Raw genomic sequence first — 24,654 nt, 5'->3', positions numbered from 1 at the left:
TTGGAACTGGAGGCTAATAAAATGGGCCAAAATGTTGCTTAAGGTTAGTTGTGTAAGCATTGTGCAGTCACTGCTTTAGCTTCTCAAGAAGTAGTAAATGGGAACATCATCATAACTTGAGAACTTTGGTGGGAATGAGTGTGTGTATAGGGCAGGAAGGGTAGTTCCTATTATCCTGCAACAGCCAGCCATGCTCTCAGCTACCCATCAGATTGATTCCTGTCCCTGCTCTCAAACTGTGCTCTCTCCACATTTCTTTTGTTATTACTGTGAGTAGTCAGTCACCATGATTTATTTCCCAAAGCCTGATGAAGACATACTTCACTTCTTAGCCCATTAATTGCTGATTCATCAGTTTCCAGCAAGTGCAGACAGATGCTCCTCTGAACACATAGCATTTAAAAGTGGGACTTGCCTGTAGTATCATCATCATTTGAGGCTCCAGGTTTAAGATTTTAGGTTTACACCTGACTTTTCTTGCTTCTTGTATCCACTCCTTCACAAAGACCTGCTGAACTTTTGGACCTCACTGTGGTCATTATGTTGACAGCCTTGTGACGCTGACTCTAGACTTCTCCACTCCAATCTGCCTACGTACAGCTGTTGTTTCACTTCAGTAGGCAGCTCAATAATTTGGCTGTTGTCTCCTTGTTGATAAGATTAAGTTGAAACTTTTCAGCCTGGTGTTTCAATACCTCTGCCATTTTTTGGTGATTCTCTGGGGCAGCTCCTCTGGGTCAACCAACAAGGTCTGCTTTCTACCCCTCATCCATGGCTTATTGCTGAAATCTGTGTTTTCACTTGTGCCTTTTCTTTTCTTTTCTTTTTTTTTTTTTTAAGTTTTATTCGTTTAAGTAATCTCCACACCCAACTTGGGGCATGAACTCATGACCCAGAGATCAGGAGTCACATGCTCTTCCAACTGAGCCAGCCGGGTGTCCCTGGCGCTCAGCCGGGTGTCCCTGGCGCTCCTGCTTTTAAAAATGGAATGTCCCCTCCCACTTATTTTCTTATCAGTCCTCTCCGCCTTTTCAGTTGGGTGGTTTCCAAACCCTTTGCTGACTGGTGGAATTTTCTGTAACTTTGCACCTCCTCGGCACTCATTTGCTCACTCCCCTTTACATTATCCTTTCTTTGCAGATGGTAATGAATTTCTGATTTTTAAAAATCTTGTTCCGTTTTTCTTCCCTTTGGACACAGAGCTTGTCCAGAGGCCTGATAAGTGCTGCCTTGCCTACAGAGCACATTTCTCAAAGCGAGGGTATTAGAGGCTTGAGCAATATGTTTCTGGAGGCATCCCCAAGATCCTAGTCCTGTCCCTGCCCATAATTCCCTGCTCTCCCTCTCTGGGTGATCTCATGCTCTCTCTTTGCCTCACCTTCTCTGACGTGTTGATGCCTCTCAAGTATATATATGCAGCCTATTCCTCTCCCTGAGCCTTCTGCCCATATTTCCTACCTTGACCTGTGTATCTTAACCTAGTTGTGTTTCAATCAGAAATCATCCCTTCTTCATTGGCCATTTAACTTCATATTATGTTTTCTTTGTATTTCTCATTGTGGTTAATGGCTATTTCCGAATTAGAAGTCTTATTTCTGCCTTTACTCCTTTGTCATTCTCCAAATATAGTCGGAAAATTAAGTCTACCATCATGGTTTCTTCTTCTTCCTCTCCATTCCTTTTGTCCTGCCTTTGTTAGGTCTCATCTCTCTCCCAAATTTCTTGTCTCTTTCCCTTTTACTGATACCCTACGTGGCCATGAAGGTTGTTTTCTTCCTTTCTTTCAGGACTTATTTATTTATTTTAGATACAGAATGCTCACACGCACATGCAGAGGGGGTGGTGAGCAGGATGGGTGGAATCTTTAAGGGGTGGAATCTTTTTTTTTTTTTTTTTTTAAGATTTTATTTATTTATTTGACAGAGAGAGATCACAAGCAGACAGAGAGGGAGGCAGAGAGAGGGGGGAAGTGGGCTCCCTGCTGAACAGAGAGCCTGATGCGGGACTCCATCCCAGGATCCTGAGATCATGACCTGAGCCAAAGACAGAGGCTTAACCCACTGAGCCATCCAGGCCTTAAGGGGTGGAATCTTAAGTAGATGCCTCACTGAGCACAGAGCCAGACACAGTGCTCCATTTTGGGCCCTGAGATCGTGACTTGAGCTGAAATCCAGAGTCGATGCTTAACCAACTGAGCCACCCAGGTGTCCCTAAAGGTGGTTTTCAAAAGAAAACCAGTTCCTTCACTATCGTACAGGTTTGTATTGCACAGGGGGGGCCACATTCACACTTTAGACATTGTAGGTTTATATATTTTTTATGACAGTCTTCTGGTAGATGGCAGTAAAATTATTATTCTAATACTGGTGTGTTACAATGATTAAGGATGAAAACCTGATACACATAAAGATGCCCATGGACTGAAGAACATCCTCTATTCCTATGACTTTAATTTTCTGCCAGGCGAACTCTTTCTCACGCTCTAAAACTCAGCATAAATATCCTTTCTTATTAAGCTGTTTTTGATATTCCTTACAAAAGTCAGTTATTCCTTTCCCTGAGCTAGTGCCATATTTAATTAATCCCTTATTATGGTGCTTATCACATTATGTTATAATAATTGATATATGAGTCTATCTGTCCCACTAAACTCCAGGTCCCTCAGATTGGAACATTGTTTAATTATTCTTTTATCCTCAGGGTGTAGGCTAATGGTCAGCACATAGAGTGTGTCAATAAACATAAATACTTGATTACTGGGACGCCTGGGTGGCTCAGTTGGTTGGGTGTCTGCCTTCGGCTCAAGTCATGATCCCAGGGTCCTGGGATTGAGTTCCACATCAGGCTCCTTGCTCAGTGGGGAGCCTGCTTCTCCCTCTGCCTGTGTGCTTTCTCTCTCTCACTGACAAATAAAATCTTAAAAAATTTTTTTGATTGCTTAGCCTGATTTAGGCACAGAGATAAATATATACATTATCTTATTTAATTCTCATAAGAGCTTCATGAGTCCTGTCATTGTCATGTTCTACAGGTGAGAAAATTGAGACCTAGGTGAAGTCACTGGTTGATGGCGTGTGTGGTAGTGCTGGAGTATGGCTCTGGAGGACTTGTGTGCTAATTTTACCAGTGATTCTGTTGTGTGTGTGTGCTTTTTTTCTCTCAGAGTAATGATGCGGGTGTGCTGGTTGGTGAGACAGGATAACCGGCACCAGCGAATCAAACTTCCACATTTGGAAGCAGTCATGGTTGGGCGTGGTCCAGAGACCAAGATCGTTGACAAGAAATGTTCTCGACAACAAGGTAATTGGTCATAGCAATGCGCAGATTACTGTGTTTTGTTCCTTAGGATAATGATAACCAAAGATGCACATTTCTTGGATGCTATTGGTAGGAGCTTTTTATCTGCCATAAACAAAACTCAGAAACCGTGCTCTATTAGCTAACACCAGGGACCCATTCACCCCTGATTCTCCCCCCTGGAAGTGGTTAATATTCAGTGTTGGGAATAGGCAGGTTCCTTCCTGTTACTATGCGGTTGTGGACCTGAATCCTGTACCCTGCTTTGCCCAGGAAGATTCCTCTCACTGGGCAGTGAGGCAGTTGAATTCTGGGACCTCCAGCCTGAAACCATGTCTGAGAAGTGATGAGGTAGTTCCCTCCTTTACATGATGGCTCACACAGAGGGGGTTATCTTTTTAAGACTTTGGCATCTAGCTCTTGAATTTGCCTTTTCTGGGATTTGATGAAATGAAGGTCCTTAGGAAAAAGCCTTACCACATACCTCATTTTTTTTTAAATTAATTTTTTATTTTTTATAAACATATATTTTTATCCCCAGGGGTACAGGTCTGTGAATCACCAGGTTTACACACTTCACAGCACTCACCAAAGCACATACCCTCCCCAATGTCCATAATCCCACCCCCACATACCTCATTTTTCACATGTAAACTCTGGACATGCTCACTGCTACCAGGCCCCCACATGTGTGTTCCCCATAACAGGGTTTCTTAGTGCTTAGAGTCTGTAGTGTTGGCTTTTCCTACATGAGTTAATCTAAATGGGGGAAAAAAGCCATATTGAGCTGTCTAGGTCCAAGATACAGAAGCAGACACTGCTTTTCACTTTCTGTCCCCTTTTCACAACAGCAACTGTAAGGACTTGTGTGTCAGCCTGTCTTCTGCCTGTCCTTCCCGGATAGCAGCTGTGGTATCTCTGCACCCTGTCTCCCCCTAGGAATTTTGTTCACTTCTCTGAACACAAGTGTTTAATGTTATTTTTTCCCCATATATGCTCAGACTGTTCTGTTCCTGCAGTCCTCTTTCTAGAATAATCACTGTGCCTACTAACTTCTCTTTTCCAGGAATGTATCCTTTGGCTTTCTCTACTGAAGGCATTTTATAATTGTATTAAATAGTGGAAGCCTGATGTAATCATGAACCAAGAGTCTGTGAGAGAACTGGGTCCCTTTCCTGACTGTAGAGTTTGTTATCCTGAGTGGGTTAAGGGTGCTGGAATAGCAAGACTTGTGAGGATTCTGTGAAGCTGCTTCATAGGGATATTAGCAAGAGTTAAGGGAGTATGTGTGCTGGTGACATTTTGTGGAAGGATTTGGAGCCCAGCCACCTGTATAACAGGCAATTTTGCTCATAGGCCTTTGAGGAAACCCCAGTCAAGTTGCCTCCTGGAGTGAGGCTTCATTATCCTGCAGGGAGAATAGGAGCAAGTGCTTGGTTCTTTGTGGCATTTAGGTTTAACTTTTTTTATATCTCTTTCAGTACAGTTGAAAGCAGAGTGTAACAAAGGATATGTCAAGGTAAAGCAGGTATGTGTATTTGTAATTTGGGTTTCCATTTTATACTTGATGATTTCTTATGCTGTTGATTTTAGAGTGTTTGTGCCAGCCAATTAAAGCTTCTCTGTCATGAGTGGAAGTGAGCATTAAGCATGGTGCCTGGTGTGCTGTAAGTGGTTAACATAGCAGTGGCTATGCTGCTAGTGGTATTATTGCTATCATTGTGATTATTTTCTGATTATTCTATAGGTAGGGGTCAATCCCACCAGCATTGACTCAGTCATAATTGGGAAGGACCAAGAGGTGAAGCTGCAGCCTGGCCAGGTTCTCCACATGGTGAATGAACTTTATCCATATATCGTAGAATTTGAGGAAGAAGCAGAGAGCCCTGGTCTGGAAACACACAGGAAAAGAAAGAGGTCAGGCAGCAGTGATTCTATAGAAAGAGATGCTGCCCAGGAAGCTGAGTCCTGTATAGGACTGGAACCTGGGAGTGATCCTAGCCAATCTGCTCTGCCCTCAAAAAAGGGGAAAGATGTATCTACCAAAAAGGTGAGGGCTGTGTGCTTGATGGATGATGTGGAGATTAAATGAGATGTGATGACTGCCTGATTGTTTTGTACACTGTAAAGCCCAGGTATGCATAAGAGGTTATTAACTATGACAAGGCTTATTAACCATGATGAAAGAGTCACTTGTTTGTGTCACCATTCGCTTGAGTGAAGGTCCCTTTGTGTACTTTACTGTTGAATTCCTGAGGTAAGCCACTTGAAGGTAGGGAGATAATGGCTGTGTACTTACCACTGAACTGCTGAAATGGGTCAGTCATATGTTTATCTCTAGAAGGTTAGCCTTGGAGCACTGTTCATAGATCATGTGATTCGCATCCTGATGTCAAAGTGGAAGTGTAGTTAGCTGTAGGTGGAGTGGGAGAGGGCGAAGAAGATGCAGTTGACACTTGCATCTCCAGCCTTTGTCTAGACACACAACTGTGAATCCTGTGTAGGAAGAAAATGGAGCTGGTTTCGATTATAAAGGCAAATGATTGAGTAAAGGGGATATAGCTTAATTTTTTTTTTTTAAAGATTTTATTTATTTATTTGACAGAGACCACAAGTAGGCAGAGAGGCAGAGAGAGAGGGGGAAGCAAGTTCCCTGCTGAGCAGAGAGCCTGATGTGAGGCTCGAACTCAGGACCCCCAGAGATCATGACCTGAGCCGAAGGCAGAGGCTTAACCCACTGAGCCACCCAGGCGCCCCTAGCTTAATTCTTAAAAACTAATCTCATTACTAAGTTCAGTTGGGCTTTGCTGATGTGCAGTATTAACTAATGCTGAATATAACTATTGACATTTGCAATTTATATTGCCCCTTTTTGTTTCAGGAATCATTGGGCCACTGGAGTCAAGGCTTGAAAATTTCTATGCAGGATCCCAAAATGCAGGTCAGAATAACATTTTGGCATTGAAATACACTTCATGTTTTAAGTGGCTAATCCACAGATGTCATAACTACAAATGAAAGCAAAGGAGATCAGTCCTTCTGAATGAGGTTCATTTTATTGGGCTAATTTCTGAGAACAAGTGGTTTTTCCCATTATTAGTAAGTTAGCAACTGGATTCTTTGACGAGAAGCTAAGTTCTTCAAATGAATATCCCCTCTTCTTTGTTCCTTCTAAACTTCTGGGTGTTATTAAGGGAAGTTGTGTTAACCTTAGTAGGGTTTCTTTCAAGGGAGTGTCAGGTAATATATTGTGACTGTAGTTGCTGGGCTGCCCTGGAATTAATAGTCAGGCATCATCCTGGGAGGGGTCTTTGAGTTCTTAAATTACATCCTGGGTGACAAGGAGCCAGATCTGATAGGGCTTCTTGGAACACATGCTGTGATAAATGGTTTACTGGGTTAGAGTGGAGAAGGGTGCATTTGAATTAATGTTGAAAGGATGTTCCATCAGATCCTTAGGAACTATTTTGTACTGTGCGTTTTCTGTGTATTCTTTGTAGTGTGGTGATTGAAAACACACACTCTGGAGTCAACTAGACCTGGTTTACAATCGTAGACGTCCCACTTTGTTAGCTATGTAACTTTGCAAGACACTCACCCAAGTGTCAGCTCTCATCTGACAAAACTGCATATGGAAACCTTTCACTTAAGACTGTGTTGGGAATTAAGTGAGTTAGTGAATATGACAGCACTTGGCGTGCAGAAGATGTGTGGTAGATGTCTGTTTCCTTCTCTTATGCCCCTCTTCTAGATTTACAAAGATGAGCAGGTGGTGGTGATTAAGGATAAATATCCCAAGGCTCGTCACCATTGGCTGGTCTTACCATGGGCTTCCATTTCCAGTCTGAAGGTTGTGACCAGGGAACACCTTGAGCTCCTCAAACACATGCACACTGTGGGGGAAAAGATGATCACAGATTTTGCTGGGTCCAGCAAACTCCGCTTCCGATTGGGTTACCATGCCATTCCCAGCATGAGGTAAGTGTTGTGGGTAGTGCTAGCGCATTCTTGTTCTGTCTGGGCAGACAGATGGATTCAGCCTGATAGTCCTGTGCTGGTATATCAGCCTGTGCTGATAGTCCTGAGGCCCAGGGAACTCGGGTGGGATGTTTCCAAGGAAGGTGGGCTGACTTGCCTGACTTGCCTGTAATTTTTTGTGCCTGTGACTTTTATTAGATTTTTCAGAAACATCTATAAACCCCTAAACGATTAAGGACCATTGCTTTGAAGGAGACAAACATCACTGACTTTTGTCTTGACAGCTCAGTAGACCTAGGGTTTAAAATAAAATGAGAGAAAAATATAGAGCCTGTTTGCCTTTGGCTCATACCCAGAAGGACTCAGAAAGGAATAACTGAGTCTTTTTAAAGAATGCAAGCAAGGCAGATCTCCATAGCTCTTTAGAGCTAAGCAACAAGATAAGCAGACTAATTGGATTTTGGAGTTTTTATCTTGTATTTGTTCATTTGTTTTTTTGGTGATAAAATAAACCTAACAAAATTTACCATTTTAACTGTTTTTAAGTATACAGTTCTTTGGCATTAAGTCCATTTACATTGTTGTGCAACCATCACCATCATTTGCTTCTCGAACCTTTTTCATCTTCCCAAACTGCATCCCATTCCCCTACAGTCTCTGGCACTTACCATTCTACTTTCTGTTTCTATAAATTTGACTACTTTATGTGCTTCATGTAAGTGGAATCATACAGTGTTTGTCTTTTCATGACTAGTTTATTTTATTTACGATAATGTCTTCAAGGTTCATCTCTGTTGTAGCATGTGTCAAATTTTCTTTTGGTTATTTTTTTTTAAAGTGCCCAACATTCTTCACATTTTATTCAGGTAATTATGACTTATGTGATGGACCACTTTAACCAAATGAATTTTTTGTGCCACATTTTTTTCCCCATCAGTACTCTTTTTTTAAAAATGAGGCATAACTTATATGCAACAAATTCACAGATTTATGGTTTGGTCAGTTTTGACAAACATATATACCATGTAACATCACTCTGATAAAAATACAGAACATTTCTGTCATATCCCAAGTTCCCTTGCACTTCTTTTCAGTTAATCCACCCCTCAACCCTAAAGCGTTGTTCTGATTTCTTTCTGCATAGGTTAGTTTTGCCTATTCTAGAACTTTACATAAGTGGAATCATACAATGTATACTTTTCTTCTATCGGACCTTTTTGAGCATTATTATTTTGAGATTCATGTATGTTGTTGTGTATGTCATGCACATCCTTCATTTTTTCGGTCTTCAGTAAATTCCTAGAAATGAAGTTGCTAGGTCACAGGGTTGATGTATGTTGGGCCTCATTTTAAAAAAGGCAGTTGATCCTTGAGCAATATAGCATTGAATTGTGCCAGTCCACCTATATGCACATGTTTTTTGATACAGTAAAATACTGTAAATGTATTTTCTTTTCATTGTGACTTTAACGTTTTCTTTTTTTTAATCTTTATTTATTTATTTATTTATTTATTTTTTTAAAAGATTTTATTTATTTATTTGACAGAGAGAGATCACAAGTAGGCAGAGAGGCAGGCAGAGAGAGAGAGGAGGAAGCAGGCTCCCCGCTGAGCAGAGAGCCCGATGCGGGACTCGATCCCAGGACCCTGTGATCATGACCCGAGCCGAAGGCAGCGGCTTAACCCACTGAGCCACCCAGGCGCCCCTAACGTTTTCTTTTCATTGCCTTACTTTTCGTAAGATTTCAGTATATAATATACGTAGCATGCAAAATATGTGTTAATGGACTGTTGCTGTTATTGGTGGGGCTTCTGGTCAACAGTAGGATATTAGTAGTTTTGGGGGAGTCAAAAATTATATTTTTGGATTTTTGATCGTGTGGGGGGTCAGTTAAGGATCAGCTGTATGTAATTTTTTATTGTTAAAGCCTTATTCAGAAATTTAGGGCAGAAGTCACCCATAATCGTAATCCTATTTCTCCAGTGCTGCACAGCCCATGGCTAAAAGAATCTTTGATTGTAGAGTGCTTTTCACATGGTAATCTCAGTGTCCATACTTTTTTTATGTAATAAATAGTTATTCCAAGAATTTTAAAAAGAGCTGTGGCAACTGTGGGTGGGAAGCAAAATGAGCAGTAAGTTGCCATTTTACATATTCTTTTACGATCACTATTTATAATTTTGAATAAACACCATAGAAAGGAAAAGGTAACATGTTTTTTTCTTGTAAAAGTAATGTATTTTCCATTTAGAAAATGTAAAAAAAGTGTGAAGCAGAACAAAGATCTTCCATAATATCACCACTAATTAAACTCTAGATCTCATTTGAATTTCACCTTTTTTATTTTTTAATATTTATGTTTTTCTGCTCCAGGATCTAATCCAGGATACTGCATTGGATTTATTTGTTGTCTCTCCTTAGTTTCCCCTAACTTATGACACTTCTTCATCCATTCCTAGTTTTTATGATCTTGACACTTTCGATGATTACTGGTTTGTTTTATAGGATATCTCTCATTTTGGGTTTATCTGATATTTTTTCTGATTAGATTGAGGTTACGCCTTTTTTTTTTTTTAATTCCCCAAATACCACAGAGATGATGTTGCTTCCTTCTCAGTACTTCATATCAAGGAGTAGGTGATGTTAAGATGGCTTATTATTATTATTATTTTTTAAAGATTTTATTTATTTCTCAGAGAGAGAGAGAGCACAAGCAGGCAGAGTGGCAGGCAGAGGCAGAGAGAGAAGCAGGCTCCCTGTGAGCAAGGAGCCCAATGTAGGACTTGAACCCAGGGCCCTGGGATCGTGACCTGAGCCAAAGGCAGCTGCTTAACCAACTAAGCCACACAGGTGTCCCTGGCTTATTATTGATATTAACCTTGATCACTTTGTTATGGTGATGTCTGCCACATTTCTCTCCTCAAAATTACTATTTTTCCCTTTGTTATTTTTTTTTTATTATTTTTTTTTTTTAAAGATTTTATTTATTTATTTGACAGAGAGAAATCACAAGTAGATGGAGAGACAGGCAGAGAGAGAGAGAGGGAAGCGGGCTCTCTGCTCAGCAGGGACTCGATCCCAGGACCCTGAGATCATGACCTGAGCCGAAGGCAGCGGCTTAACCCACTGAGCCACCCAGGCGCCCTTTCCCTTTGTTATTGATGAATGTCTTGGATAGTTAGGGACTATGCTAGGATCTTGTTTCTCCCCCAAACTTTTGCCCAGTGATTTCAGCATTTATTGGAAAGTCTTGCCTGCGAGAGCTATTACTGTGGTGTTTACCTACTGGTGATTTTATGTTTCCATCATTTTCTTTAATTTATTAATTAGAATTCTTCTGTATGAAAGAGTTGTCCCTTTCCCCCAGTATGTATTTATTCAGCTATTTGTCAGTGTGGACTTACGGATATTTATTTTATTCTATAGGTTTTTTTTTTTTAAGATTTTATTTATTTATTTGACAGACAGAGATCACAAGTAGGCAGAGAGGCAGGCAGAGAGAAGGGGGGAAGCAGGCTCTCTGCTCAGCAGAGAGCCCAGTGTGGGGCTCGATCCCAGGACCTTGAGATCATGACCTGAGCTGAAGGCAGCGGCTTAACCCACTGAGCCACCCAGGCGCCCATATTCTATAGGTTTTAATTTAGCCTATCATTATTCATTTTGTTGCTCAAATTGTTCTAGCTTTAGTCCTTGGAAGCTCCTTTAAGTTGGGTCCTGAATCATTTGACAGGGCCCCAACATTTTTTGAACACTTCTTTATTTTCTGGAACAAGACGTTCCAGGCTCATTGTGTATTTTTCCTGTTCTAGCCCTGGAATGAAACTTTTATTTTATTTAGTTCCTTTTATTGGAGATATTTATAAACCAAGACTTGGATACTAGATTTCTATATTGAGAGAAGTTGGTTGATCCCAGAGTATTTTTGCTCCTAGGTCCTTTCACAGATAGGGCCAGGAAGTACATGAATGAATCTTAATCCACACAGATACACACACCTCCCTGTTTCTTTATCTACTTGTGTATGTATATGGAAAACGACATATTTATACTGATATCTCTGACTCCAGTTTAATTCTGCAAGTTTTATTCTTGTCTCCCCCTTTCCTTTATTTTAGTTTCTTTCTCCAAGGGTGAAAAATCTGGCTCTCATTAGCTCTAATAAATTCACTTTCCTGTTTGGTCTTAGTATATACATAAAGTAGTTACAGAATTGCTGTTAACCCCTGTGAGAAAGACATTCACTCACAGTATTTCTATATAGTTCTTTCCATCTTTATGGTATCCTAGTTTTCCAAAGTTCATTTCCCTAGTTATTTTCTTCCTGACCCCCTTCAGTGTGGTTCCCTTTTCGTTTGTAATACTGTTAGGTTTATTGTTTGTTACTGCCTTTATTCCATTTTGGATTCCTGGATATATTGGTTGGTTTTGATTATTTATTGGGAGAATAGAACAGAATGATTCTAAGAGTCAAATTTATGCAAAAAGGCATCCTACGGGTTTAACAAGTCCAAAAGAGAACTCTTGGTTTTCTGCCCCAAACCTGCTTTCCTTTCAGCTGCTGCATCTCTGTAAGTGGCACCTCCCCCAAACCACATCCAGTCCATTAGTAAGTCCTGTTGGTTCCACTGCAAACTATATTCCAGACACTACAGCTCTAATCTAAGGCGTGATTATTTCTGTAGTAGTTTCCTAACTTGTCTCTGTATCCATTCTTACCCTCTTTAGAGTTCTTTCCCTGCAGGGCAGCCCAGAGTGATCTTTTAAAAGTGAAAATTAGGGACAATATAAGCGGAATACACTGTAGACTTCCTGTCAGCCTGTAAGATTCTTTTTTTTTTTTAAGGATTTATTTATTTATGTATTTATTTGACAGACAGAGATCACAAGTAGACAGAGAAACAGGCAGAGAGAGAGGGGGAAGCAGGCTTCTTGCCGAGCAGAGAGCCCGATGTGGGGCTCGATCCTAGGACCCTGAGATCATGACCTGAGCAAAAGGCAGAGGCTTAATCCACTGGGCTACTTAGGTTTCCCCAGCCTGTAAGATTCTTTATGTTCTGACTCCTACCTAGTCTCTGTTTCTCGGCTGGAACCATTCCGGCCTTACCTATCACCTTTCTGTTCCTTAGTTGCAGCAAGTTCTTTTTTATCTTAGGGTCTTTGCACTTGGATCCCCAAAATATTCTTTCTCCAGATCTTTGCTTGCCTGACTGCTTACTCAGCTTGAATCACTGCCTGGAGTGACCTTCCCCAAACACTATAGCTAAAGAGATAACTTCTAACCCCTGAGCACTCTGTGTCCCATTTCCCTGGTTTATGTTTTTCCTTAAAAATGTTGATGATTGGGATGCCTGGGTGGCTAAGTGGGTTAAAGCCTCTGCCTTCGGCTCGGGTCATGATCTCAGGGTCCTGGGATCGAGCCCCACATCGGGCTCTCTGCTCAGCGGGGAGCCTGCTTCCCCCGCCCCCCACCCACCCACCTCTCTGCCTACTTGTGATCTCTCTCTCTGTGTGTCAAATAAATAAATAAAATCTTAAAACCACCCCCCCACACACAAAGAAACCAAAAAAACCAATGTTAATGATTTGAATTTTCCCCATATATTTTTATTTTCAAAAATTGTCTTTTTTTATTAGACTATAATTATAAGGGCAGAGGCCTTTCTCATTTTGTTCACTGCTAAATTCCCAGTGCTAGAATAATGCTTGGCTCTAGTAGGTACTTAGTGAGCATTAAATGTTCTTAAGTGAATGATTGAATGAATTGGATTAAATGGAAACACTAGCAATATTTTGTATACCCATATTTTTATTGTTTGTCATTTTGACTAAGCCATAGCTTTTAATGGATTTAATGATCATCTTCCTTCTCTCTCAACTAGCCATGTACACCTTCATGTGATCAGCCAGGATTTTGATTCTCCTTGCCTTAAAAACAAAAAACATTGGAATTCTTTCAATACAGAATACTTCCTAGAATCACAAGGTAAACAGAGTTCTTTAGTTTTCACATTTGTTTCATTTTCTCAGCTCTTCTTATATTTGATTTAGTTGTTTCCCTAGATAATTACCTGACCGCAAAAGCCCACATACAACTTTGTGTCCCTATAGAGACCCATTAAAAGAAACTGGATTATTTGAATTGAGTAGTGTTGCCACTTTGCTTTGAGCAGCCTTCTTGAAGGGGCGGGGGTGGACCTAGAAAGCTGTTATGTCAGAGCCAGAAAGGTGTTTTATTGTAACAACAGGGGACTTAAAGGTTGTCCTGAGAATTATCAGAGTTCAGGGATGTGAAAGCTCTCAACAATTGTCTTTTCTGCCATCAGCTGGATAGGAGCTTGGGGGCTGCCTCATGTCATGAGTGATTAATTAACAGGGGAGGGCTGTGTATATGGAAGAGGGCATTTCCCAGTGTGTATACTGTGCACCTGCAGTATGCTGGGCATTAATGATGGCAGCTACCAAACGCTTACCAGCGGTAAAGCACTGTGGTAAGCGCTTGACATAATAACATGGGTTGCTTACAGTGTGTCCCAAAGGAATGTAATTATTTCAGAAACAGGTTGCTCAGATTTAGAATCTGATCAAACGCTGTGCTCGCTTCGGCAGCACATATACTAGAATCTGATCAAACGCATTTTCCCCACAGTGATTTTAATCTCAAGTTTACTAGCTTTAGGATACCTGGCATGTTTTTATTTGGAGTCACATTTGCTTTTCTGGGGGTTATCTTACATTGGCTTTTCAGAGTAGGTGGGCTTTGAACGTTTTTCTTTGTTTGCAGCTGTGATAGAGATGGTACAGGACACTGGCAGAGTGAGTGTCCGAGATGGGACGCCTGAGCTCTTGAAGCTGCCTCTCCGTTGTCATGAGTGTCAGCAGCTGCTGCCTTCCATTCCTCAGCTGAAAGAGCATCTCAGGAGGCACTGGCCAAAGTGATTCCATGGAGCCTGGACTTTTGCAGCAGGTGTGGCTGATTGTTTAGAACAAATTCCTTGCACCTTGCACCTGTTCTGGATTGCCTGTGAACTTTTATTTCTTAAATTAAAACATGCAGCCTTTTTTTAAAACAAAGCTTCTGTTCCTGAGTGGTTACAATATGGGGTGGCTTGAAGTAGTTTAGGAATTAGGAATTTGGGTTTATCATGGATGTGTTCTCTGGTGATGGTGGCTGGGCCAGGCCTGACCCCCAGTCTCCAGGATCCATGTCAAGTATGACTAATGAGGGGCAAAGCCATGTTCAGACTGACCTAATGGAAGATATGGGAGAGGGTGGGCTATATATTTCTGTCCGTGCGTTTAATCCTTTCTCCCCAGAGGCATGTGGTACCTTCATCAGAGCAGCTAAAGAGGTCTCATATTTATCCTGAAAGCTCAAGTTGGTCTTATTCTCTGATATTAATCTATTCTGTAATATTCTTTCCCTTTACTTTCTTCATGGAGAAACTTAGTTGCTTCTGTCTTTTCTATCTTCATCTGTCTTTTCTGCCCTTTCTATCCAAAACCACCAATGCTCCCTTCTCAGGAAGTGTGTCTCACCAGTTCTTACGCACTTTAAGCAAACAGGCTACATGAGGGGGTGGAGAGATGGGGTTTTCTAATATCAGGGGTTACTGGCTGGTGAGGAAATACTTGGCCAAATGTTCATCAGGTTCGGCTGTCAAGCCTTCTTGCTGATCTGCTTGGATCTTTCTTTTCTTTTTTTTTTTTTTTTAAAGATTTTATTTATTTGACAGACAGAGATCACAAGTAGGCAGAGAGGCAGGCAGAGAGAGAGGGTGGGGGAAGCAGGCTCCCTGCTGAGTGAGAGCCCGATGTGGGGCTCAATCCCAGGACCCTGGGATCATGAACTGAGCTGAAGGCAGAGGCTTTAACCCACTGAGCCACCCAGGTGCCCCTGCTTGGATCTTTCATCTGGAAGTTAAGTTTATTTGTTTGGGGCAGCTTTCTTAGGTAGTTGAAACTGTTGGGAGTTCAGGTAACAGTCCCAGATTTAGTTTGAAGCATGCAGAGGTCACTGTAGACTGAAAAGTTGCACAGAACCCCATAGCTTCATTTTTCACTCAGAGAAAATTTAGATGGCACTGTTGGAGCATTTTGATTTTTGGTTAATGTCAGAACTGAAGGTGAAGGGAATTCTAAAATGTTTCTAATTACATTGGTGATGTATTTGAGGATGTGATTCTTTTTGCTCTTGAGTTAAAAAAAAAAATACCCCGTGGGATGCCTGGGTGACTCAGTTGGTTGAGCAGCTGCCTTCGGCTCAGGTCATGATCCCGGCGTCCTGGGATCGAGTCCCGCAACGGGCTCCTTGCTTGGCGGGGAGCCTGCTTCTCCCTCTGCCTCTTTCTGCCTGTGCTCGCTCTCTCTCTCTGATAAATAAATAAAATCTTTAAAAAAAAATACCCTTAATAATAACATCTCTCTGGAGAAAAACCTCAATCTGTAGAGACCACATTTAACCTCAGTCTTTCACAAACAAACAAGGTGTTACAGTGGTTTCTTGGTGAGCATGGGTATAGTCATAATTAGTAGTAATTAATGATTACACTTGATTACTGTGTAACATTTGCTCAGCTTCTGTGTGTCTGGGCATTATGCTAAACACTTTGTTCAAATTATTTAATTTACATCTCCCTGTATGTAATTCTGTGGGGTAGGTACCTTCGTGATGACCCTTTAAAGGATAAAAATTTAATCATCTATAAAGGTTGCTGGGCTTCAAAGTTGGTCTTAGTTCTGGTGTGCCAAACTCATTTTCCCTATTAGTTGAAGAATATAAACGTAATACTAACCATTAGGAGCCATAGACCCCCAGGGGCCTTTGCTGACCAAAAGCTCTCCATGGCATTTTAATGATTTCTCTGAGGATTGTCAGTTCCTTTAAAGCCCCCTTTTCACATCTGATGCCTAAAAGCCCCTAGAAACCTTGAATACTTCCTAAAGGTATACTCCATAGATGCCTGAGATCAGAATTGCTAGTTTCATTTTATAACCTGAATCACAATCCCTTGGGCCTAGGAACCTGTATTATAAAACAGACATTCAGTGGGTACCTGAGTGGCTCAGTTGGTTAAGTGTCTGACTCCTGATTTTTCTCTTGGGTCATGATCTCAGGGTTATGATATTGAGCCCCACATTGGGCTCCGTGCTCAGCATGGAGCCTGCTTGGGAGTCTTGTTCTCCCTCTCCCTCTACTCCTCCTCCTCCTCAAGTTCTCTCTCTCTCTGTCAAAACAAACAAACAAAAAGAACAAAAACATTCAGGATGACTTTTATTCATACTAAAGTTTGAGAACCTCAGTATAAATGAATTTCTGGCTTCAAAGCACCTTGCACTTCTGAAACTCCTGGATTTGACTCTGCCCTGTGAAGATACACACATTATTTTCTGGTTGCCTTGCTGGGCTAGTTGTAGGCTTTCCTTCCCTTTGCAGGGTCAGTTTTATTTCAGGATCCAGGGAAACCCTGGGCATTAGATAAGGGAGAATGAGTTATTATTGGGACCAGTGCTTTGTTTCTTTAGGGATTGGGAAGAGGCCCTCGGGCCCCATGCTTTCAGGGCTGCGGCCTAGAGCTGATGACTCTTCCTCTTGAGTGACTCCCATTTCTTCCTCCTGCTCAGAGGGCAGTCTCAAAGGCGTGACCTGGGATCTGTGATGAACTCATCTAACCTTAGGCTCAGAGCATATATATTTTTCTTCTTCTGGGTATGTCTCTGAGACATCCAGGTACAAGTGCTCCTTTCAGGGACCAGACCATAGTTGAGATGGTCACTAAGTCCTTGCAGTTTCAGGGATGTTTTCTGGAGCCTGGAATGGTAGTCAGTCACATATGCTGGATATGGCTGGATATCAGAGATTCAGGGCTGATCTGTGTCAGAATTGGCCTAACTGCCTCTATCTCAGTAACTATAACTTTAAGATTTCCACAGTGCTCTGAAGATTATTCTGTAGATAAGAATAAAAAATATGATGAAGGCTATGAAGTTCACTCCCCAGAATAATGTAGGTATACATATCTTATGTACCCTTGAAGTTGCTTCCATAGATTCCCCAGGGGTCTGTGGACCCCAACTTAAGAACCTCTGCTCTGGAGAAAAAAGTCATCACTAAGCATCTGGGATTTTAAGAGGTGTCTGGAATCACTATGGAGGACTAGGGGAGAGACCTCATCTCTAGGATGTCCCTGGGATGCTCTCCTTTGATCTCAATGCTCCTCCATCAGCGTTTGGCACATGTACATCCTGAGGGCTTATGACTTCTGGCTCTAGTTCAGCCACCACATGGAGACAGGACTCTTGGGAAATAGAGAAATTCTCAGCGGTCTGAGGGGTTCAGGAACTGTGGCTGACAGACTTACCGTGAGCTATCTAAAAGGCAGTGAATCTACACTCCTAAAAGCAGTAATCTGCATTAATAGATCAGCTACATCGTGATTGTATCCCAGGATAGTGGGAGTTGCAATATCTCCTGGGTACAGTAGGTTAACAGTCCAAACTATGCTGGACTCTGTAAGTAATCCCTGACTACAGCAAAGAGTTCATTGAGGCCTCAGCCAGTGTACTTGTGAATTGTAGAACATTTAGCTAAACTTCAGAGAAGGTGCCCAGTGAACTTTTTAAACATAGGTATTGCAAGAACATTCAATTTAATTTTCTACCTTATCAACAATGCTATGTAGCTTAGCATATTGATATTAAAATAAAAATGAAAATATTTGATAAGAAACTGCAATCAAGTAGAAACTATATCACAGTGAGATATAATGAAGGGAAATTTTGGAAGAATGAGGTGACCACCTCTACATTTTTTGTTCAGCCAGGCTACTCTGACCTTGAGTCATTGAATTTTTGGGACAGGAGATGTGAAGAATGACTTTGAGGGGCCAGGAAAAGGGCATGAAATATTGAGGTATATAGATCCTTTACCACCCCCTCTCTCAAGTGGGCTTTTGTTATATTCTCACTAGAAAAAGTGATCTTTCTTTGCCTTTTATCCCAGATGTATTATTATGTTACAATTGAATGGAGTCTTCTCAAGGTACAGGGCATACTGGGATGAAAAAGCGGAGCAAATGCATATAACTCATACTTGGGACTCCCAAGTTGTATTTTCATCCATTAGGGGTTATCCTCTTCTACCTTAGCCCCATCATAGCCAGGCAAGGCAGCAGTTTTATTAAAATAAAATGGTCAAATATTATTCGGTTACTTTAACCCTAGCCAAGAAGCCAGTTTATAATTGAGTTCTTTTGTTACTTAAAGAGTAGGTAGTATGATGACTGAGATGAACTGCAACTCGAAACTGAGCAAGTGAATACTTTATATGAGACCATGAAGAGTAGACCTTAAATAGTTTATAACAGATCTTAAGTCAGAGCTGGAGGAAAGGGCCCTCAAATTGCATTAGACTCTCTGAACTAGAGTAATCTATTCTTTATATCTTTTCATTTATTATTATTATTATTATTAGCAAATAAACTCTACCATCAAGGAATGAGTTTTGGGTTTTAGAGTATACTAATTAGTGGTCTGATGCATTATTAGCATTGTTTAGGCCATTGTTGAATGACTCATCAAATGAGAGCCACACTCAAGGGCCAGAGTGTTCCCTTGTCAGCAGCTGCTATCTACCCAAACCTCAGGGAAGGGAATGTGAGCCTGTGGAGCAGTGGAAAGGAGATTAGGAGTTTAGACCTCTAAGATTCTGGGCCATTCACTACTCAACTCATTTCCCTTTTCCATTTAAAAAATTTATTTTGAGACCAGCTATTTCAACTTCTTCAATTTTTAGAAGGCAGCTGGGACTTGGAGATTTAAGGGGCTCATTTAGCAATTTAAACCAGATCTTGGCCTTTATTGCAGTACTCCTCTCGACTCTTCCCAGATCCTCTTAGACACTGGCGCTTTTATTTGTTTGTTTGTTTTTTTATTTATTAAGTAAATTCTGCCCCCAACGTGGGACTTGAGCTCACAATCCCAAGATAAAGAGTCCCATGCTTTACTGATTGAGCCAGCCAAGTGCCGTAGACAGTGACATCTTGAGAATAAGGGTTAGCTGCTCTCCTAAATCCCACTTGCTTCCGTCCTGCTTCATAATATTTTTTTCATGTAAATGTAGAGTATGAAAAAAAATCACCATAGGCTTATATTTGAGGCTCAGCTGTGTTCCATGTTAGCTATGTGGCACTAGGGAAGTCATTTAACCCCTGTGGCCTCAATTTCATCGTCTATCAAATGGAAATAAAATATGTACCTCCCAGGTTGACTGAGGATTAAACAAGCATAAACATGAAAGGGCCAGGCACTGGGGTGGTCCAGCTCTCAATCCTATCTCCTCTGCCACACTCGAACCCCATCTGATCTGTAAAGCCTTGGTGAATATTCTTTCAAGCAAGCCCTTTTCCCCTTCTAGCTTCGGTTTTATATATTTAAAACCAGAGCCTTGGATTAGATTATATTTAAGGTCCTCTGTGTAAGATTTGAGTCCTCAGCCTTCAGGTGATTAGTTCCCATTGCTCTGTCTTCAAGGTCTTTTCCCCCCACTAAGACTGAAATTGGCAGATGAGCTTTCTTTCTTTCTTCCTTTTTTTAAATTTTTTATAAACATATAATGTATTTTTATCCCCAGGAGTACAGGTCTGTGAATCGCCAGGTTTACACATTTCACAGCATTCACCATAGCACATACCCTCCCCAATGTCCATAACCCCACCCCCCTTTTCCCAAACCCCCGCCCCCCAGCAACCCTCAGTTTGTTATGTGAGATTAAGAGTCACCTTAGGTTTGTCTCCCTCCCAATCCCATCTTGTTTCATTCATTCTTCTCCTACCCCCTTAACCCCCCATGTTGCATCTCCACTTCCTCATATCAGGGAGATCATGTGATAGTTGTCTTTCTCCGATTGACTTATTTCGCTAAGCATGATGCCCTCTAGTTCCATCCACGTCGTTGCAAATGGCAAGATTTCATTTCTTTTGATGGCTGCATAATATTCCATTGTGTATATATACCACATCTTCTTTATCCATTCAGGCAGATGAGCTTTCTAAAGTGCAAGAAATTCTTTGCACTTATGCATTAACCTGTAAAGTAAGTTTTTAAAGAAGTCTTAATTTCCCCCACTTTATGTTGATTCTGAACCTATGGGAAAGGCAAAGGGCATAACTGAATCTAGGGGTTTAAATGATACCATTAAACTCCCTTTTCATCTCAGTTCTGCTTTCCTTTGTTGCCTCTGTCCAGGGAGCAGCACAAATAGCTTCTGGCTGCAGGCTGAGAGAGCTGGATCCTTCCCATCCATCCCCCCTCCACATTTCTGCCAAAGCACAGGAAGCATCCTGACTTCTTTGATTAAGTCACATAATCATCTCTAGAATAATCACTGTGTCTCTTTGGTGGATGGCATACTCTGGCCATCTCAAGAAATAGGACCATCTTGAGGTGAGGGGTGGAGGGCCACACTAGAATTTCATGGAAGGAGGAGGAGCAGTTTGCAAAACACTAGTTGTTTACCACTCGTGGGCTGCACGTGTAATTCCCATAGCTGGGAACTTCTTTGGCCCCACACTGTTGCCGTTGGATCTAAGACTAAAAAGGAGGCAAACGGTCTTGGACTTGTGGCAGCTACAAGTTGAAAAGTTGACACAATCCACTGCCCCCACTGCTGACCTGTATTTGCCTTGATTGGAAGAAAAACTGGATCATATTTTCAAATTTAATGATTAGTTACTGGCCAAGGACCTTTTTTTTTTTTTTTTAAATTTTCAGCATAACAGTATTCATTATTTTTGCACCACACCCAGTGCTCCATGCAATCCATGCCCTCTCTAATACCTACCACCTGGTTCCCCCAACCTCCCACCCCCCGCCCCTTCAAACCCCTCAGATTGTTTTTCAGAGTCCATAGTCTCTCAGGGTTCACCTCCCCTTCCAATTTCCCTCAACTCCCTCTCCTTTCTAACTCCCTTGTCCTCCATGCTATTTGTTATGCTCCACAAATAACTGAAACCATATGATACTTGACTCTCTCTGCTTGACTTCTTTCACTCAGCATAATCTCTTCCAGTCCTGTCCATGTTGCTACAAAAGTTGGGTATTCATCCTTTCTGATGGAGGCATAATACTCCATAGTGTGTATGGACCACATCTTCCTTATCCATTCGTCCATTGAAGGGCATCTTGGTTCTTTCCACAGTTTGGCGACCGTGGCCATTGCTGCTATACAGAAATTTCCCCAGAAACTATATAGGATGTTTTCTTAAAATGCTGGTTGGAGTTGCCGTCCTAGGGCACCTGCTTGGTGTGTCACCAGTAGACCACCACCTTTGCTGCCCTTTCCTTGGCTGGATTCTGGAGATAGGAGGCCAGGGCCAAGGCAGAGGAGAGGACTTTGAAGGCTGCCTGAAAAGCCAGTTGAGCAGCTGAATTCTTATCCACTATGGACAGGAATTTCACTATCACAAATATTCTCTGGGTTACTAAATACCTAGAGAATTGTCCAGTGACTAGGGAAAAGAAACATTTTTGCTTTCCAGAACCCAGAAAAGAGAAAATGTTCATGACAGAATGGGGATAGGAAATAGGTCAAATACTAAATTATGATCCCTCTGGATGGTCAGGCATTAGGGAAGAGACCCTCTTAGGCATACCTATCTGAATTATCTATTTGAGAAGCTGATAGACCACAGTCCTGATAACGTGAATGAGAAAAAGGCGCACCTTGCAGGCAGGTTTTTAGCCCACATAGATGACAAACCTTACAGGCTTCTGGGAACCCATTTTTTTTTTTTTTTCACCAGACCATGAAGTTCTTTAGAACAGATGCTGTTTTTTGGTTCTCCATCAAGTACTCAATGAAATTCATTGTACCTGGATCATAATAGGATCCCAGTAAAATTTGGAGTGGATGAGACCTCATGTTTCATTGAAAGCATGAAGAAAACAACCCTCTCTGTTGCAGCTGAATTTAATTGTCAACTGTGTCTGGTGAGACTGCATCTTTGGCTTTTAGAAACATTTAATAAACCTTGTTGCCATTGTTGATGGACACAGTATCTCATATGGATCAGAATTAGGGGAACATAAAAATGTTAATATTTTCTCATATAACGTCCTAGATAATATTTTCCTACATAACATTCCAGATTTTAATCTTTGCTAGCAAACCAGGTAATTAGGACTATTTGGGGTAATTCCCTAGATTTTCAAGGAGAGGCTTATTTTTTTGGTGACTGTCTTTGGCCACCAGATGGCAGCACTTGAACACTAAATTCTTAATCTGTTTTCTAATCCAAAATTTAGTTTCACTTAATTCTTTTGTTTCAGAATCAGTGCTTCAAAATAAAATAGGTAAGTTTTTTTTTTTTTTTTTTAAATAAGACTGATGTGTGTTTAACTGATGTCGTAATCAAGAGAGACGTTTGAGAGAAAACCAGGGTATAGGTAAGAATACAAAACATACATGATTATTAAGGGGAGGCTGTTTGGTCCCAAGGTTAGACTCTAAAAGTAGCTAGAGCCAGGGTTCAAAGCTGAGTCTGAAATTTATCAAATGAGGGTCTTGAGGAATTTCAAATGCATGGTAGGCCTTGAAAATATGATAGCTCATTTCCTCCCATTTCTTAATTTGACCCCAAGATTAGTAACTCTTGTTCACATCACATAACTGGGAGCAGCGCTGGGAGCAGACACTTCTGGACATATCCTTGAAAAGTGGTGTTATTTTTACATTGACATAGTTGTTAAGTCTGTGATGGTTTGATATTAGAGGAAACACTGTCAAAGCAAGACAACTGATACACAGATACGGTAAAGGGGTATATGTGCATTTTCCATGGGTCAGCTTCCCTCAAAACCTCCCTGTGATAGAAGAACCCAGCTTCACTTCTGTCCTCCAGCTCTTCTGAGACTTTTGTTTTCTAAGCAGGCAGAATAAATCCCCCAGCCTCAAATAGGGCCAGAATATTAGAGTTGGAAAGAATTTTATAAGCCAGGACTTCTGACATTTTGAAGGAGTCACAGATTCAGAGAATTTGGTGAAAGCAATGCACCCTCTCTCCAAACATTTTCAACATATCAATTATCCATGAATTTCCTAGGGCAGAGGTTCTCAACTGGCACGTGTGTGTGTATGTGTGTGTGTGTGTGTGTGTGCGCGCATTCCATTGGCCCTGATGATTCTGAACCATCTGGTAGGGCTTTTTTTTCCAAACCACACACAGAAAGTCACTTTACTACCATGGGGAGGCATCTAATGCCCTTGGTGCTTTGGGCAGATAAGTGTTTAATCTCTTGCCCTGAGAATCTGTTAATTATCTTTAATCGAGTAGCCTCTGGTGTCCCATTGAGGGGTTTGGGACACAGAAATGATTATTATAATACCATGACAAACTTACGTCCTTATTAAACATGAAGAGTGTTTATATCCCCAAATTCATGCTTGGAGAAAATACACTAAAATGTTAATTAATGGTTGGTTTTGGATGGTGAGAGGGTAGGTAATTTAAATTTTGTTATATTGTGCAGATTTCTAATTAGCTTCAGTGAATATATGTTTGGGAATGTGGAAAAAAAAAACCCAGATTTTATTTTTTAAGGTAATAGATCACAAGGGAATGCAATCAACATTAGTTACTTCTATTAATAGCTGATAAAAAGTGGCTAATAATTTTAATAAGTCAGATCAGTTCTCCAGCTCTTTAGAGGCAGAAGGACATCCTGCAAGGCCAAATTCCAAGCTGTAACAGGTTCACTTGGGCCTGAGGATGACACAAATGAAGGTAATTCAAGTTTTGGATCTGATTTCCCTGTTACTAGATCTAGAAAATTAGATTTTCTGTTTGCTCCCAACCTTAATCTCTGTCTCTTTCAGGGAGATGTCAGCTACATTTTGTTCAAAATTGTTCTAGAACTTCCTAACTGTATTTTCAAATGTGTTTTAGCAGCCACTGAGGTCCCATAATTTTTCTTGAGTGTTATGTTGATGTGGCATGTTCTATTAAGTTCCAATATTGAGCCATCCTTGAGTTCTTGGAATGAACCTCTTAGATCCTGAGGGCTACTTTTTTTTTTTTTTAAAGATTTTATCTATTTATTAGAAAGTGAGATGGAGAGCATAATCGGTGGGAGGAGGGAGAAGCAGGCTCCAGGGCCTGTCGTGAGACTCCATCCCGGGCCTCTGGGATCATGGCCTGAGCCACCCAGGCACCCCTGAGGGCTACTCTTTGAATGTTGCTTGGACTCCAGGAAACATTTTTGATGGATGGGGTTTGGGGTGAGTTATGTAGATTGATTCATGTGTGAAAGCTTTGTGGCCTGGAACCCAGACTTCTGATATGAAGTATCAGGAGAATGGTTAGGAGCTGGGTAGAACATCAAGT

General features: G+C 41.2%; 1 protein-coding gene across 7 annotated transcripts in view; it reads left to right on the top strand.

Annotated features, from left to right (window-relative positions):
• The window catches only part of APTX (aprataxin), a 62,695-nt gene that overhangs the window by 1,701 nt on the left and 36,340 nt on the right, over positions 1–24,654 (top strand). For 3 of the 7 annotated variants that reach the window (XR_006606671.1, XR_001181672.2, XM_004765348.3), the window contains exons 2-8: positions 3,164–3,300; positions 4,779–4,825; positions 5,045–5,347; positions 6,179–6,238; positions 7,049–7,275; positions 13,156–13,259; positions 14,058–14,240. Coding sequence is in view for 4 of the 7 variants with exons in the window: in XM_004765348.3 (XP_004765405.2) it covers positions 3,168–3,300; positions 4,779–4,825; positions 5,045–5,347; positions 6,179–6,238; positions 7,049–7,275; positions 13,156–13,259; positions 14,058–14,212 (1,029 nt within the window). In the remaining 3 variants the exon portion in view is untranslated. Of the gene's footprint in view, positions 1–3,163; positions 3,301–4,778; positions 4,826–5,044; positions 5,348–6,178; positions 6,239–7,048; positions 7,276–13,155; positions 13,260–14,057; positions 14,348–22,074; positions 22,294–22,600; positions 22,625–24,654 lie in introns of those variants that run through there. The other 4 variants (XR_006606672.1, XM_045079688.1, XM_004765350.3 and 1 more) reach the window with 4 other exon arrangements.

This window comes from Mustela putorius, unplaced genomic scaffold (assembly GCF_011764305.1).
Source record: "Mustela putorius furo isolate JIRA1106 unplaced genomic scaffold, ASM1176430v1.1 tig00000421_pilon_pilon_pilon, whole genome shotgun sequence".
NCBI classification, from domain to species: domain Eukaryota; kingdom Metazoa; phylum Chordata; class Mammalia; order Carnivora; family Mustelidae; genus Mustela; species Mustela putorius.
The sequence above is the reverse complement of the archived record's forward strand: the minus strand, read 5'-3'. Positions and strand labels throughout refer to the sequence as shown.